The sequence below is a fragment of the Sciurus carolinensis genome, chromosome 9 (genome assembly GCF_902686445.1).
Source record: "Sciurus carolinensis chromosome 9, mSciCar1.2, whole genome shotgun sequence".
NCBI classification, from domain to species: Eukaryota; Metazoa; Chordata; class Mammalia; order Rodentia; family Sciuridae; genus Sciurus; species Sciurus carolinensis.
The window spans coordinates 123,896,851-123,913,941 of record NC_062221.1 but is presented as its reverse complement, the minus strand read 5'-3'; the positions used below and the strand labels follow the sequence as shown (position 1 = coordinate 123,913,941).

At 39.2% G+C, this 17,091-nt stretch overlaps 1 protein-coding gene across 6 annotated transcripts in view; it reads left to right on the top strand.

Moving 5' to 3' along the window:
* Window positions 1-17,091, top strand: part of App (amyloid beta precursor protein) — a 241,852-nt gene that overhangs the window by 50,311 nt on the left and 174,450 nt on the right. For all 6 annotated transcript variants that reach the window (XM_047564664.1, XM_047564660.1, XM_047564663.1 and 3 more), the window contains exon 2: window positions 7,209-7,376. In XM_047564664.1, the coding sequence (XP_047420620.1) occupies window positions 7,209-7,376 (168 nt within the window). The remainder of the gene's footprint in view (window positions 1-7,208; window positions 7,377-17,091) is intronic.

Genomic DNA, 17,091 nt, shown 5'->3' with positions numbered 1-17,091 from the left:
ATTTAAACTGTGGTTCAGCTTCCCCTTTAACTTGCTTCAAAAAGAAGTTGTTAGAAAACAAGTAACAGACCTGCAAAATAGTTCTGTCACAGGGGGAAGATTATTTGGAAAAAATATTTAAGATTGAAAAGTAAAGAAACTTGAGAATCAGTATCAGGAATGCCAGCTAGCTTATTATGAAGAAAGCAAGCGTGAACTTCAGCATTACAGCCTTAGTTAGACTCCTAGACGAATTTTGAGTGTTTCTGATTATCTAAGTAGATGTGGAAGGAACTTATCTTGTTTTTTTGAGAGTCAAATGAGATAAGGGGGAAGAGGCTAAGTAGATGCCTTGATTTTTTTTTTTTTTTTTTTTTTTGGGTCACAGTCCTTTTCCTATTGCAAGGTCAAGGCCGATGGTTATGGCAGTATTGAGAGAGGCAAAATAATATGAAGATCTCAATAGTGTTCAGTGACTGTATAAAACATATCACTAAAACTCTAAAAATAGAACCAGAGAAGCTATTTCTACATCCAAATGATCTCAAAAAGAATTTAACTCTTACCAGTGTAACTTAATTCTTACCAGTGTAAGAGCACATTAGACAAATTATACATGGAATAGTATGGGTAGAATATGTGTGTGTTTGTGTGTGCGCATGCAGTTCAAATATAGAACATTCACTTTTCGGGACTACATAGGCATTAATTGAATTATAAACTATTTTTGAAGCTAATAGTTTGGTTGTCATGCATAAGGCTCCATTTTTTTAAAAACTTCTGGTTTTATATCCATTTACATCAGTTTGAGTGGTGAACGGAATAAAATGTGGTACACAATGGAATATTACTCAACCTTAAAGAAGAATGAAATGATGGCATTTGCAGGTAAATGGATGGAACTAGAGACTATCACGCTAAATGAAATAAGCCAATCCTAAAAAAACAAAGTTTTCTCCAATAAGTGAATGCTGATCAATAGTGTGGGGGGTGGTGAAGGAACTTTGGATTATGCAGAGAGGAGTGAGGGGAGGGGAAGGGCAGTTGAATGAGACAGACATTTTTACCCTATATACATGTATGGAAAAAATAAAAAAGTTTAGAAAAAGGTTAGTTATTAATTTTGTGGGTGTTGAAAAATAAATTTTTTTATCGATAGGTTTCTTGACTTCCTACTGGGCACCAGCAGCAAGCATGCTTTAGCAGTGTTATGAGGCGGTAGGATTTGGGGGTCAACTTGAGAACACCTACCCTTTGAGCAGGAAGAAGAGCTTGGTATCAGCAGAGGCTGAGGAGAGCATAGAGTGATAACTTGTGATTTGAAGCCATGTCAACAGTGCCCCCAAAAGAACATCAAGTTGACGGGAGTGAAAAATACATAGATTAGTTCTCTGAAAGGCGTTTTGTCTCTCTCCGCTCACTTTTGTGATAAACGATTTTCAGGCTCAAGCTCCAACTCTGACATAACTGTGCAGCAGATAGTGGTGTGGTGGTGTGAATAGATGTGGCGGCTGTCCACGTGGGCAAATTGAAGCCCTGAACCTTTTAAGCAGTCACATGTCATCTTTCTGCAGGCTTTGATTAGCTTCTCTGTTTTCCTCACCACAGACACATGTACACACACAAGGGCAAAGCCTTGGAAGATTGCAATTTTCTGTTTTAATTTGAGAGTCATTCTGGTGACATCAACGGAAGCTTTGACAGAGTGGTCCCCCTATTCTGCCTCTGAAACTGTGACTTTGGACAGATCCTTTCCTGAGCCTTTTCTTCCTTAGAATTGGCATGAATGATTTTTTTTTTTTTTTAACAGATTTCACCTCTTTGATTCTAATTTTCAGTTGTTTGTTACCGATAAAATGAACAATTACAGAGGTTGTCTGCTAAAGATAATTTGGGGGTGAGGGGTATTTACAAGGAACCCTTACAAATAGTCTTTTCCTTGGGAGGATAAACATTTGCTTCTGATGTATATTACTTCCTTGAAAGGAGTGCACTCTCAAATTTTCTAGATTATGATTGTAGGGAGCAGCTCTTTATATTGGAAAAATGGAACATTGAAATGTTTCGCTTTGAATTTAAAAGCCATGTGAAATAAAAAATTTTTGTGGGGTCTAGTTGAACCATGCTCAGGTTATGTATGGGAAGACTGTATTTATGTGAGGAAACCACAGATAAGATAGAAATAGAATCACTGTCCTGTGCTTTAAAAAAAAAGAAAAATATGTATGTATATGGCTCCCTCCCAAAGAAAAAAGCACCAAACACTGCTCTATATGAGGCCAGCTATTCAGACCAATGAGAAGTCTGTTCAGATGCAGAAACAGATGGTTCTCATTACCCAAAAACCTTAAAATTACATAAATCCACAAATGTAGCTAAGCTATGGATCTGTGCCCCCTCCTTGCCAAACAGGACTTTTCGGCCAGGGAAACAGAGGGCTCCTTGTTCCTTTATGCCTTGTAGTTGGGAATGTGGGGAGAAATGTTGCCAAGCCTGCTCTGTAAGGAATTTTGATCTTCTTGATGATAATAAAGAGGAGAAACTTTTTGGAGAACACGAACACCCGGTTTGAGGAAAGGCAGCAGGAAAACTTGTTCAAGAAGCCAACTTTGCACTTAATTGTAAAGTGCAGCAATTGTGGGTGTAAATTTCCAAGTTCACCTCTGCAGACTGGTCCAGCTTAGGTCTATATTTTTATATTTGTTTATTTTTAACTTCCCCTCACACCCCTGTATCTGTAAAGCCATTTTCTAGCTAAATTGCTTTTTAGAAAATTCATTTCATTTCAGTACTCTGTATGTTGTGACTTGAGTTTCCCCCCCCCCAGTAGCAAAGGATTGTTCTAAACAGATTTGCAGCATTTTTAAATGTAACGTTTACATCTCTGTAGTTCAAAGCATTCTGTAAACAGCCTCTTGCTTTTGAGACTGCGTCTGAACACTCCATTGTTGTTGCCGGTTATTTTGTTCATTGTCACTGAACAGTTTTCCCATGGGAAAGTAACTCAAGTTTTATGATGTCAGTGGAGAGTCATACAAGTGACAAGAATTACCTTCATATTCAGTCTTTCAGAAATGCAGAGACCGTGAATGACCAGTTACATTCCAGGGTTCTAAGCTTTTAGGTAATGTCTTAAATTTCTGTGAAGTCACCTAAGTTACCTTAGATAGTTAGGGTATAGTATATTTAAGTGATTGTATTTTCTTTCTACTAAGATGTTTATATTTCTTTTTTATTAAGAGGCATATTTCAAAAAGTGGCTTTGAGAGCAGCGTTTTTACTGACAGCAAGCATTCTAGGACTCAAAGTCAGTGTTGTGACTGTCCATATTAACAGGTCCTGAATTACACCATTTCTTTGAGGCTTTGTCTAGGAAAGGGGATTTGAGTAAACAAGTTAGGCCCCCAAATGGATGGACAGAGGCAGTGTTCTCTCCTGTGGAGCCACATTGCCTGGTGAGGGTGCTTTTCTTTTGACTGACTGCCAGAGATAGAGCTGCTTCTAGTATTTGATTGTTAAGTGGGTTATTTGATGCAGGTGAGGATGCTGTGGATCAGATCATATGTGTTGCATTAATTAACTAAGCCAGGTAAATGTTACTTAAAATGTGGGATTCTTTGCAGGTGGGCTTCAGTAAGGATTGAATCTCTTCTGGTTCAATTTATATTTCCAAGTTAATTGCTCCAATTTTCATGTACACAGCTGGTGTTGGTTTGGAAAAAAAAATTTTTGCCTGAAAAATGCGGTTTTGCGACTTAAGTATTTACTTTTGAAGGGCTTTTTGGAATGTCAAGTGTAACTAGATGTGTACATACAACCAATTTCTGTAATTTCTAGTTCAACAATTTGCTGTAATTATTGAGGAATCAAAATTTAAACTGCCTCCACTTTATGGAAATAGGGCATGTTAATTGTTACGATTTTTCATTGTTATTCTTAAAGTTAATATTAAATCTCGTCTGGTGAAAAACCCCAAAGGAGCTGAAGCATATATTTTCTAGTCTAAACTAACACCGTTAAAACAAAGAGATCATTAGATAATTACAGGACCATCGTTAATTTATTTGAAGAGATACTAAAAAGATTTCCACCACTAGGTAGTCAGCATACACACATATGGAAATGGACAGCATGAAAGTAACTGTGAAGTCAAGAAGGAAGGATGACAAAGTGAAGAATGAAAGGCTTAAAAGGAAGAAATCAAGGTGACAAAATGAAGCGGCATTTACTTGATAGGTTTGTCAAACTGTGAACACTTTCCCATTTTGCCAATGGCTTCCCTGTTGTTAGCACCCAAAGTATCTTATGCTGGACATGCTTAAGTCCCGGAAGTACTGGGAGGACGGGTCTTTTGATTGTCAGGGCAAGGACTTTGCCTCATTTACTGCTGTGTCCCCCTAACTGTATCACTGCCTGGTAGTTTTGTACTGTAATCCACCCCCTGCAGCTAGGAACTGAAAGAGTAAGATCAGCAAGACTTTCCCCATCTTAGGAGTGTCTTATGCCATTGGAATTGGAGGATAATGAATCTGTAAAGGGGTAATCAGAGAAATAAGAGCCAGGTTAATTCATTTTGGTAGAAGCCAAGGGAAAAGATTTCCAAGGAAGGGTTCATGTGTGATAAGGATGATGAAAAGCGACAGGTACTAAAGAAAAGCCCATTTGGTTCTTAGATAAAAGTCATGTGGACTTTGATCATGGGGGCCCTTCTTGGGGCCTGGCTACCACAAGGAAATTGTCAAGTAAGTGTTCCCTGAAGGAAGGAAATGGGATCCAGGGCATTAGTATTGACCAGGAGGTAGAATACCTGTCTTAGATGGTACACAGTGAACAGATTGTGTAGAAACAGGTACAGGGAAATCATGAGATAGAGATGATGGGATTCATTTAACAAAATGTATGGTAAAAACTCCTTAGTCTCCCTTCAGTTAGGATAAAATGTTGCTAAGATTGGAAATCTGTGGAATGCTAATGTGTTTGAAGGTTGAACAGAATGAAGTCGCGTGGGGAATACAGTGGAAATTCCTTACTTGGCAGGTAAATTGAGGGAGGCGCCTTCCTTAGTACCTCATATGGGGCATTCATAAGCAGGTGTCTGAATCTATTCAACTTTAACTTTTCTGTAATATTACTATCTGTACTACTTATTTCAATACCACTGTCAAAATCGGTATTCTGATTTTTAAGATCAAGGCATTGAATTTCTTTCGACCCCTCAGAAGAGCTGTGAAGTTTAAATTTGTAGAGCATTCTGCATAGGCTGCTGCTTTGTGTCGGATGGAGAATAAGATTCTCCACTTCGTGAAAATTGGAGGAGTCAGGGGCTCAGGTGGCAAAGTTGGGAATCCCAGCTCTTCTGCAGAGTACCTGACATTGTGGCCTCAGCTGCTGTTTGAAATGAATGAGCTAAACATCAGGCAATATAGAGGCAAAAAGTTTATGAAATACAGAAAAATCTATCTGAAAACGTGGTTGTCAAGATTTTGTCAGCAACTCTGACACCTGTGTCTAGGTTGGGTGCAAGACTTGTCTGTTTTTCATTTTGAAAAAGGCATAAATCCTCTGTTGTGGTTGGACAAAATACATACGAAGATTTGAATGAGCAGATGCTTGATCTCTTTTATCTTTCTGTAGTAAAATATGTCAGGAAACTCCATTTTAAAAAAATTTTTATTGTAAACAAATGGGATACATGTTGTTTCTCTGTACATGAAGTAGAGGCGTACCATTTGTGTAATCATACATTTACATAGGGTAATGTTGTTTGATTCATTCTGTTGTTTTTCCCTCCCCCCCCACCCCTCCCACCCCTCTTTTCCCTCTATACAGTCCCTCCTTCCTCCATTATGTGTCATCATCCGTTTATCAGCGAGATCATTTGTCCTTTGGTTTTTTGAGATTGGCTTATCTCACTTAGCATGATATTTCCAATTTCATCCATTTGCCTGCAAATGCCATAATTTTATCATTCTTTATGGCTGAGTAATATTCCATTGTATATATATACCACAGTTTCTTTATCCATTCATCAACTGAAGGACATCTAGGTTGGTTCCACAATCTGGCTATTGTGAATTGAGCAGCAATGAACATTGATGTGGCTGTATCTCTGTAGTATGCTGATTTTAAGTCCTTTGGGTATAGGCCAAGGAGTGGGATAACTGGGTCAAATGGTGGTTCCATTCCAAGTTTTCTGAGGAATCTCCACAGTGCTTTCCAGAGTGGCACTAATTTGCAACCCCACCAGCAGTGTACAAGTGTACCTTTCCCCCCACATCCTCGCCAATACCTATTGTTGCTTGTATTCTTGATAATCGCCATTCTGATTGGGGTGAGGAAACTCCATTTCTTAAACTGAAATATCTCAATACAATTATAGTGCTTTTTCTCTGCTGTGAATGATTTTTAGAAATGATTCAAGTTATCATGGAACCACCCCAGGACTTCACTGCCTGCATGGCTGCTATTGGAAGTGAATTCTTCCTGGCCAGGGTGTCTCACATTCCCTCAGCAGCTGGATATAACAACAGAGCAGTGAGGCTCAATGTGTTTTCCCATTCCTTGATTTCAAATAAGTATCTTTCTTTTTTTTTCCCCCCCTTCTGGAGTTATTTCTTGCAGAGAGAGTGATAAGTCAGAGAATGTTCTGGGGAAAACCAGGTGGAATGGCCAACATACTCAGTTATATGTGTGGATGGTGAATTCTACAGGGTATTTTTCCGTCCAAAGGTCAAAAAAGGAGTCACTTGCCAACTAATATCACCTTGCTCCCAGACTGGGAGGTGGCGCTCGGTGTTCCCGCCAGGCCTGGTCCTCAGGGCAGGGACTGGCATTGTACTTCCTGTGCGTCAGCTGGTGGTTATTACGAGAATGTGGTTTCCTCTACAGCAACTTTATTTATTTTAGAAAACCATCTTTCTTAATTGTCCTAACCTTTCAGCAGGTGTGTGGGAACAACCGTGTAAATTTTTCAGTGAATAAATTCCTTTCAATATTGTTCGTTTCTTCCTCTATTTTGGAGTAAAAGAAATCTCTGTGTTAGAGGTGGTTGGAAATATACATCCAGCCTAAATAATCCTTCACCCAGGAATGCTGAAGGCCGGGCTACAGCATGATGGGAGATGGTTGGGAATGGAAGTTTTGGATATTGTTGCTCAGTTCCCTGTTCCTCTCCCAGTGTCTACTCTGGAGCTATGAATTCTATAACTAACTGAAACTTATTTTTTTAGGTGCCCACTGATGGCAATGCTGGCCTCCTGGCAGAACCTCAGATCGCCATGTTCTGTGGCAAGCTGAACATGCACATGAACGTGCAGAATGGGAAATGGGAGTCAGATCCATCGGGGACCAAAACTTGCATTGGTACCAAAGAGGGCATCCTGCAGTACTGCCAAGAAGTAAGTCCTCCTGAGTAAGGCTTGCTGAGTCACACGCCTTCATTTAAAAAACAGAAAAGTAACATGTTTTATATTTGTATTTTCTTGCTTATGGTAAAGATCTTGGTTTCTAATGATTGACATACCATGGATTTATTTATTTGCTTTATGCCACAGTTTACATATAGAATTTTACAGATAGGATGACCTGTTGTGGCCTCCACAAAGCCAATAAAGTTGAACATATTTTAGCAAATCTCTAAAATGTATCCCACCATGTCTTTCCAGCCACTTTTGTTAAAAGTGCTGGAATTCATTTTTCCTCTTGCCAACTTGATATATTTTGGTTCATTTTTTTTTTCTGTTTTCATCAATTTTAGTTTTTTCCCCTTCCTTATTAATTTTACTTTTTTAAAAATGTAAAAAAGAAAAAATTGACACTCTAGTCAATATGTTAAAGTTAAAAAGCTCACTTCTATGATAAACATTTTTACTATTCTTGAATTAAACATTTTTACTCCTCCTAACTAACTTTGTCCTTCTCACACAAGAGAATGCAGAGAATGCAGGTTGAGTTTCTGGTCTCTGAAATGCTTTGGACCAGAAGTGTTACAGATTTTGGATTTTTATAGTTTGCAACGTTTGCAAAATCATAAGTTATCTTTGGCATGGGACCCTAGTGTAACATGAGATTTATTTATCATTAGTTATACCTTATACGCATAGCTTGAAGGTAATTTTATACCTTATTTTTAGCACACCTGAGTTTTGACTCTGATCCATCAATGGAGGTGTGGAATTTTCCATGTGTAGTCTCTTGTCAGTACTCACAAAGTTCCCGATGTTGGAGCAATTCAGAGTTCAGCTTTTTAGATTAGTGACACTCAACCTCTGTTTACTCTTCCTTCTTTTCTCCGATATAGGAGGGTGCTTTCAACCAGTGTCAGCCACACTTGGCTTTTTTAACTTTATATCCTGGAAATCATGCCCTGCCAGTTTGTGAAGGTCTTCATTCTTTGAGTGATTCTTCCTAGTGTGTTTGCTGTTATTATACAGGACCCTACTTCCTCACGGAGTCACTTGAAAACATCTGAAGTCTCAGACATTTTATCCCACGCTTCTGACAGTCTAGGACACGTGACTGCATTTTAAGACCATTTAAAGGGATTAATCTTATGTCTCTTGACAAAGCAGAATTCTTCACAGTCTGTAAAGACCAGATAACCTGGCAGCATTTTCTTTCCCATACTCCTTTGTGTTCTAGAAATTTATTTCAGTCTTCCTGGATCCAAAATGAATCTTTAATGTTTGTTTAACATTATTATTAATATATTTTTCATTTTAGTTATAAGTATTACAATCATTGTTATATTTGGCTTTCAGTAGTACTCTATTTTAAAAAAAATGAGAGTCTCTGATTATTAACCCATGTTTGAAGAAGTGAAAAATGCATATTACATAATTTTTATCTTGAAGAATTATGCAGCATGTTGGGAAAAGGTAATTCTTAATATTTAAGTTGAAATCACTACTGGTTAAGTTCTTTATTTACATAATATATATGTTTTAAAAAATTCTGCTTGTTCCGTGGTAGAGGGCCTGCTTGGCATGGACAAGGCCCTGTGTTCCATCCCCAGCATTTATTAAAAAAACATATTCTACCTGTTTATGTATTAGGTAGTGGTCAATAATAAATTTATTTTTTCCCAAATATAACACTTATGAAGTTTGTGTTTCAAAAATAGTATTAATATTCTGCTAAGTTTCTCTAGTACAATTTTGTTATGAATTCATTTAATTGGAACTGTGTGCTTGTTTTTGATACCATTTAACTTTTTTGGATTTATATATATACAGACTACAGTCTGAGTATCAGAACTTTTGATTATAATTTTGGTTTTTAATTGACACACAGTAGTTGCACATATTTTTGTGGAATACAGTGTAGTATTTCAATTCATACACATAATAGGCAATAATTAGAGAAGAGCTGGGTATGTAACTTAGTGGTAGAGGACTTCCCTAGCATGCCCAAGGCCCTCAGTTTGATCTCCAATACCAAAACAAAAAAAAAAAAAGATGAAAACACAAAACAAAAACAAAAAACCTCCACATAGTTAGATCAGCATAATTGGTGAGCTGTCAGACATTATTGTTTCTTTGTTTTGGGAGTATTAACAATCCTAGTTGTTTTGAAATGTTCAAATAATTGTTAACCACAGTTATTCTGTGGTGGTTTTTTTGTGCATCTGGTTGCACCTGGTTCCCTTTAACCATCCTCCACCCACTCCCTTCCCAAGTATGGGAGCCACTGTTCACAGAAAATTAAAAGAAAAAAAAGGAACAGAATTCAAATTTAGCTAACAGTGTTGACCACTGCCCTTTTCTGGAATGGCTGTTTTGGTACCCATGTATCCTTGCTTGCTGCTAGGAGTCTCCTCCTTCAGTTTCAGCTAGGAATCGACAGCTGTTCCTAACATTTGTAGGTTGTCCCTGCAGAAGCTTCTCTTCTTGACCCTGAAATGCCCTCATTTCCTGCTGCACTTAGAGATCCTGCTAATGCCTGGGTAGCTCCCTTTCTGTTTCAGTCAGTGGTTTGTCCCAGGGTCAGGCCGCAGAGTGGTTCTTTGCAGTCCCAGATTTTGCTGGGTTGCTGTGGCCACGGTGAGGGCGTAGGGTGGCGAAGCCCCTTGGCTCCCTCCTGCTCTTGCAATGCGGGTGTTTTTCAACCTTCCCTACGCACCACCCACAGTCGGCTGGCTGAGTAAGAGTCAAAACACCAGGCCTTTTGAGCCATTTTAGTGAATTTGATCTTTCTTCTCTAGAACAGGAAGTCACTGAAGCTCTTTATTGACCAATTTTTTTTTGAAGAAAGGGAGAGACTGTAAATTTGAATTAAAAATGGTCACCCTCTTGTGCTGTTGCTGTGTCCTATACCAAAGGTCAGTTCCCTCCGCCTACCTGCTGGAGCCTCTATCCCTGTGCTTTCCTCATGTGGTGCCACAGCCACACGCGGTTGTTGAGTACTTGGTGTGTGGCTAGTCCAAACAAATGTGTGCTCTAAGTGTAAGATAAATACCATATTTTGAGGCTTTAGTATGAATAAAGATATAAGGTATTACATTAACAAATTTTATTTAGATTTCATATTTAAAATGAATAATTATGGATTTCCTTTTAAAGAGATTATAAAGATGTTTTATCAGTCAGCTTTCCATCACTGTGACAAAACACCTGAGAAAAAACAATTTAGCGGAGTGAAGATTTATTTTGGCTCATGGTTTCAGAGGTTTCAGTCCATGATCAGGTGGCTGTGTTGTTTTGGGGCCTGAGATGAGGCAGAACATCATGGCAGAAGGGTGGCAGAGGAAAGCTGCTTACCTCATGGCAGCCAGAAAGCAGAGAGCGAGGGAGGAAGGGTCCCGGGACAAGATATGCCCTTTCAGGAAGTACCCCAGTTACTCCTCCAACTAGACCCCAACTGCTGTCATTTCTGCCACTTCCCAATAATACTAAAAATATGAATCCATCAATGGATTCATCCATCCACTGATGGGGTCAGAGTCCTCATGATCAATCAGTTCCCCAAAGCTGCACCCACCTCTGAACACTCTTGCTTTGGGGACCAAGCCTTGAACACATGAGAGTTTGGGGGGACATTTCAGATCCAGACCGTAGCAGATGTGAAATTATAACTAGGTGTGATTGAACTTGATTTCACCTGCTTCTTTTCACTTTTTCATGTGGCCAGTAGGAAATCAGGCAGCTTGTTCACATTTCCATCCACCAGGGCTGTCCTTCCCTACCTGCCAGTGGATCTGGGCTCAAATGGATCTTTGATCCTATGATCTGGCACAAGTGGGAGAAGGAGGTAGAACTGGGGAGTTTCTACAGACTTCCCCCCAGGACTTTGCTGGTGATTGGGAGCCAGGATCAAATACACATTTCATTAAAAATATTTCAATGTAAGGTGATTATGTAAGAGAAACAGTAGTTCTCTCTTCATTCCTCAAACATTTATCTGTAGGAGCCAAGAAAGCGATTATAAATAGAACATAGGGTCCATTCTTTACAGGGAGAGAAATCATCATTTTAGTCCATGAAAACAGCACAGTGAGGACGAGGTCGATGCCATCGCCACCTAGCCCTTACTGAGCCTTAACTAAGTGCCAGCTGCTGTGTTGAGCCCCTGCATTTCTTTACCCACTGGTGAAAAAGCCAGAGAGAAGCCGGGGAAGAGCCTTGGGGAACTGCAACATTTAAGAGGAACAAAGAGAAAGAATGTCATCAGTGGAGAACGAGAAGTGACCAGAGAGACAGAATCAGAAAGAAGTAGGATTCTTTTTTTAGGTTTAACCATGGGAATGATATAGCTATTACAATTATTGTTTTCTATTATGAATTGGATCTTCTTTAAAAATACGTTTTCTAAATCTAATATGGGAAATACTCTTATAGCATTTTTATAATAAAAAAAATTTTCATTCAAAAAAAAAAGAAAGAAGTAGGAGGTGCTAGGTGCTGGAAGTCCAGCTTGGTTTATTTGTTTATTGTTATTACAAGGCTGATGCACACTGAAAGTGGTCAAAGTATAATATTTGACAAGGTAAAATCAAACCTCTTATGTACAATGACCACATGGCAAAAAGGTTTTTATCCGATTCAGTTATTAAAGAGGTAAATTCTTAAGACTTTGAAACAGGTCCATTTGGATTTAGAGAGATTTCTTTTCTTTCTTTTTTTTTTTTCAGTACTATGGATTGAACTCAGGGGCACTTGACCACTGAGCCACATCCTCAGCCCTATTTTGTATTTTGTTTAGAGATAGGGTCTCACTGGGTTGCTTAGTGCCTCACTTTTGCTGAGGCTGGCTTTGAACTCTCTATCCTCCTGCCTCAGCCTCCTGAGCCACTGGGATTAAGGCATGCCCCACGAGATTTATTTTCTTAATAAATTTCATTTGCATGGCTGTGAACAGAAATCATCTGGAACTATCTGGACTAATATCATGAAGTTATTTCCATAGGACAGAAAACTGGTATTGCCATCAGTTATCCACAGTGTCCGAGCTCACAGAGTTGTTAAATGGCCTGTTCAGTTACCAGTCACTCAAAGACATGCTCTGCCAGAAGCAGATCATCCTGTCCCTCAGCACCCTTGGGATCTGTAAGACCAAATCTGTCTTTTACCGCTAGGATTCTTTTGCCCACATCTAAACCTTGAATGTTGTTTGTGACAACAAAATTCTTCTGATTTGGCAAATTAAAGGTTATTATTGACCTTAGAGATAGCACTTTCAGTGAAATAGCTGGGAGGAAGTCAAATTACAGTAGCTTGCTGCCAGAACAACAAGAATAAATGGTGAGTATCGATGGGGGTTCTTCTAGGCAGAACCTGGAGGCAGAGAGCTTCAGGGCAAATCACCACGAAGGAACTGTCCTTTAGTTTTTTGTTTTCTTCAGTACTGAGTCTTGAACCCCCCGGCCTTGCATGGTAGGCAAATGCTCTTCCACTTAGCCACATCCCCAGCCCTTTTTAAATTTTGAGACAGAATCTCACTAAATTGCCCAGTCTGTCCTCAAACTTGGGAGTCCTCCTGCCTCAGCCTCCCCAGTAGCTGGGATTACAGGCCTGTGCCCCTGTGGCCTGCTGTATTTTTTTAAATGAGAAGAACATGAGCTAAAGGAAGTCCAAACAAAATTCTGGGAAGGGTGGCTGTCCCTCAAAAGAACTAGCCTCAGATGTCTAGTGACATTCCCATAAGAACTAGGGAGCAGTGAGATCCAGTGGGCAAGTGATTGGCTGGCTCTTGGAAAGGTCAGGAACATTTCCTTTTCTGAAAAAGAGAAATGAGGAAGTAATAATGATGGTTAGTTACACAGTTTTGTTACCCAGTGACAAAACCCACTAAGTTTAACTTATAGGTATGGAAGACATTTTCTCCTATCAATGGGGAATGCTATAGGGATAGCTTACAAAATCAAAAACCAAACCAAACCAAACAGAAACACACAGAAGTTAGGTCCTCAGATACTGGAACTGAGACTCAGTGCTGCCAAGGCTGATAGGGTCTCTCTTGTTTCTCTGCTTATCCTTTCTCCTGTGTGTTTGCTCACTTTCTCCTGCTGAGATGGGCTCCCCTAGGAGACTAGGGGAGATGGCAGCCAGTGTCTGGGAGTGTGCATCCCCAGCATGGTAAGCCAACTTCCTTATGCCCCGGGGCACCACAATTCCAGGGAGGGATTTGGATTGGCCTCACTTTTGGTCACACTCCTGCCCTTGGATCAGTCCCCAAGCACATGGACTCAGCACTTAGACCACGTGGGTGTGTGGTCTCTTTGACACCCATGTGGTGTGAGGTGAGTGACGGCTTCCTGAAAAGCGATGAAGAATGGCATCAGGCAAAATAGAATGACAGCCACAGACCAATGCAGTGCTCAGGGGAAAGAGTCTTCAGGTTGGGGAGTGGCCACTGGGGTAATTCATGACTTTAACTGGCCTTGGAGGGGAATACCAGTGTGGTGTGCAGAGAGGAGAGGTTCATGCAGAACTACTGAGCCGTGTTTGACATACTCTATCCAGTGGTGCATCTGAAATGATCTAGAACATTCCGTATTGATATTTTAGGGACTTCCTGCCACTTTCCACATTGTAGTTATTCTGGTATTTTCTTTACAATTAGAAATAATGAATAGTTTTTGTTAGTCGGTTTGCATTTTTTCCTGTATGTTGCTGGAAATGTTTACATTTACCTTTTTTCTTTTTCCTGTCCATGTTTTAATTTTTGACAGTATCGATTGATTCATTGCTAGGAATGACAGGGTAAATGGTACTCTTACAATTTCTCTATTTTCCCTTCTTACTGATTTTTTAAGTTATAGTATTTTTATGTCTTCAAAGTTGCAATTGTACCATCAGTTATATTGCCATAACTACCATCATTGTAAGTTCTAACCGAATGCCTTGTCTACCGCCAGTTCTTCCACCAAGATAACCTAATTCTTTTATTATTTATTTTGGTTCTGCTGTTGGGTGTTGTTGCTGTTCGTTGTAGTTGGATGACTTTTGTCTTCATTAGTTACTTTCAGAAGTCATTCCTGCTGAAAAGTGGCTTAATTAGGTGTAGCATTCCAGACTGGTAGATAATTTTTGGTCAGAAATATGAAGATTTTTTTTTTTACTGGTATCTTTGTCCAATTTCCCTTATTTTTAATGCAAAAAAAAAAAAAATTGAAACCGTTACTATTTGTTACCATTACAAGGGCTATTCAGGTAATGATTTTTTTTCTCCTAACAGTGGAGAATATTTTTTTTTAATTCATGTGCTCCCTCTGTCCTTCTTGTGACCAAAACACAGATGTTTTAGAGGCAGCCAGCTGAGTCAGAGAGGCAGCTGTTAGCAGTCTGTGATCTTGGGACACAAAAACCAACTGAACCCATGACTGTGACCTCATTTTGACCTTTTGCTAACTACTTTAACTCACTTGTTAAATTTGTTGTTTCCAGAGGACCGCTCTAGCTTCTATCTGTTGGAACTTAGCTTAGTGTAATGTATGAAATATTAATACTTGGTGAATAATTGTCTAGTCTATATTCCCCATAGTCTCCTGTTCTTCTCAGTTTGCATTTCCTGCTCTTATTGTGAATATTGTCTTCTTTACCCTTGTAATTTCTTCATTCCTATCCTTGGTCAAGAGTAAGATTCAGGAGAGAAAGTAAAGATTGAGTCCTTCACCTTTATTCCTGATTATAATTCCTTATAAAATTTGATGGATATGTTGAAATTTATGATTTAAATTGCATATTTTTTTTTAACCTATGTCTTTTATCCCAAGTGCTCCAAATTCTTGATGCCTAGGTGGGTATCTCCCCCTAGTCACGGTAGTTTTCTTTCTGCCCAGTCATTGTTGAAATACTTGGGGTTCTCTTTATACTTTTTGAGGTTTTTCCTTAATATCATCATTGGGTTTGTATTAGGTATGTAGTGTTAACTGACTATTTGTGTGCCCCCAAAATTCATATGTTGAAACTAACCCCATTTGTGAGGTCTTGAGAGTGGGGTCCTTCTGATGGCATTGGTGTCTTGATAGAAGACACCAGACAGCCTGCTCTTTCTCTGGTGAAGCCAATGTAGAAGTGAGCCCTCACCAGAGCCCATCCATGCTGATATCTTTTTTTTGCAGGGGGGTACATAGGGATTGAACTCAGGGGCACTTGACCGCTGAGCCACATCCCCAGCCCTATTTTGTATCTTATTTAGAGACAGGTTCTCACTGAGTTACGTAGAGCCTCGCTTTTGCTGAGACTGGCTTTGAACTCATGATCCTCCTGTCTCAGCCTCCAGCCGCTGGGATTGCTGGCATGCACCGCTCCACCTGGCCATGCTGATGTCTTGATCTTGGACATTCAGCTTCTAGAACTGTGACAAAATACATTTCTGTTGTTTAAATTTCCCAGTCTCTGGTATTTTGTTATAGCAGCCCAAGCTAAGACAAGGACCTTACTGTGATTCCTGTAGGCAAAGGCACTGGAGACCCAAGGTTCTACTGAGGAGGAATATTTCTAGAGATTATGCCTCACAAAACGGTTTGTCCAACACTTAGCTCAGACCCAGAGAACCCTGGTCATGATTTAGTAAATACTTCTTGTAGATGGCCTATTTGTATTACAGGATCATGGACTCAGGATGGATGGGGTTCTGCATTCATTTCTGCACTGAGGGAGATTCCTATAGACTGGAGCCTGTAGTTTGGTACTGCACAGATTATTTCTGTTCGTTGATAGAATTCCAAGGAGATTTTCTGCAAGAGTTGGGGGAATGTTGTCCCATAGTGCAGGTTGACACTCAGTTTACATTCACCCAGTTTTAACCCATGTGCCATGATGGACTCCATATGAAGATATTCGGTCCTGATATCATAGTATGACTTTAAATATTCAGACGTGGGACTGGGGATATAGATCAGTTGGTAGAGTGCCTGCCTTGCAAGCACAAGGCCCTGGGTTCAATCTCCAGCACCGCAAAAATAAATAAATAAATAAATAGATAAATCAGACATAACATATTACATGATCACTTAGTACAATTCTTAGAAACATTTATGGAACCAGATCCCTTGGTTATTCTTTATGTGTATTGTTCGAAACCACCAAGTTTTACAATACTTTGTATGAAAAAATAAATAACCACAGCAGACTATCAATTGTTATTTTCCTCTGTGGCTCTTTGATAGGAAAAAGTGCCTTTCCTCTTTTTTGTATAGAGGCAAAAAGTGCTGAATTATGGAAACAGCTTGACTATAACTAGTTGAATTATTCATAATTAATTTAACAGCATAAAGTGGCCACTTGCCTTAATGAATTGTTGCAGTACCCAAACTTTGACCTAAGGAATTTCTAAATATAAATCTGAAGAATTGCTAAATATAAATAGGACAAAATGAGGATAGTATTCCCCTTGAAACACATACTAAAGTTTAGGAATAAAAATTAGAATTGTTAGATATTATTATACTCTTCCTTTTCAGTAAATTGGGATTTAAACCAACAACAGCAGCAGCACATTGTTTTATTTAAACCAAAGGCTTCAGGATGTGAGAGGCAAGAAGGAAATGTACTTCAATTCTGCATCTCAGGAATCTATTTTTTTTTTCTCAAATATAATCCTGGCAAATTTGGCCAATATTTTTTGAACACCAAGAATTGGATTGTGCTAAGTGGCAAGATGCCATTCTTG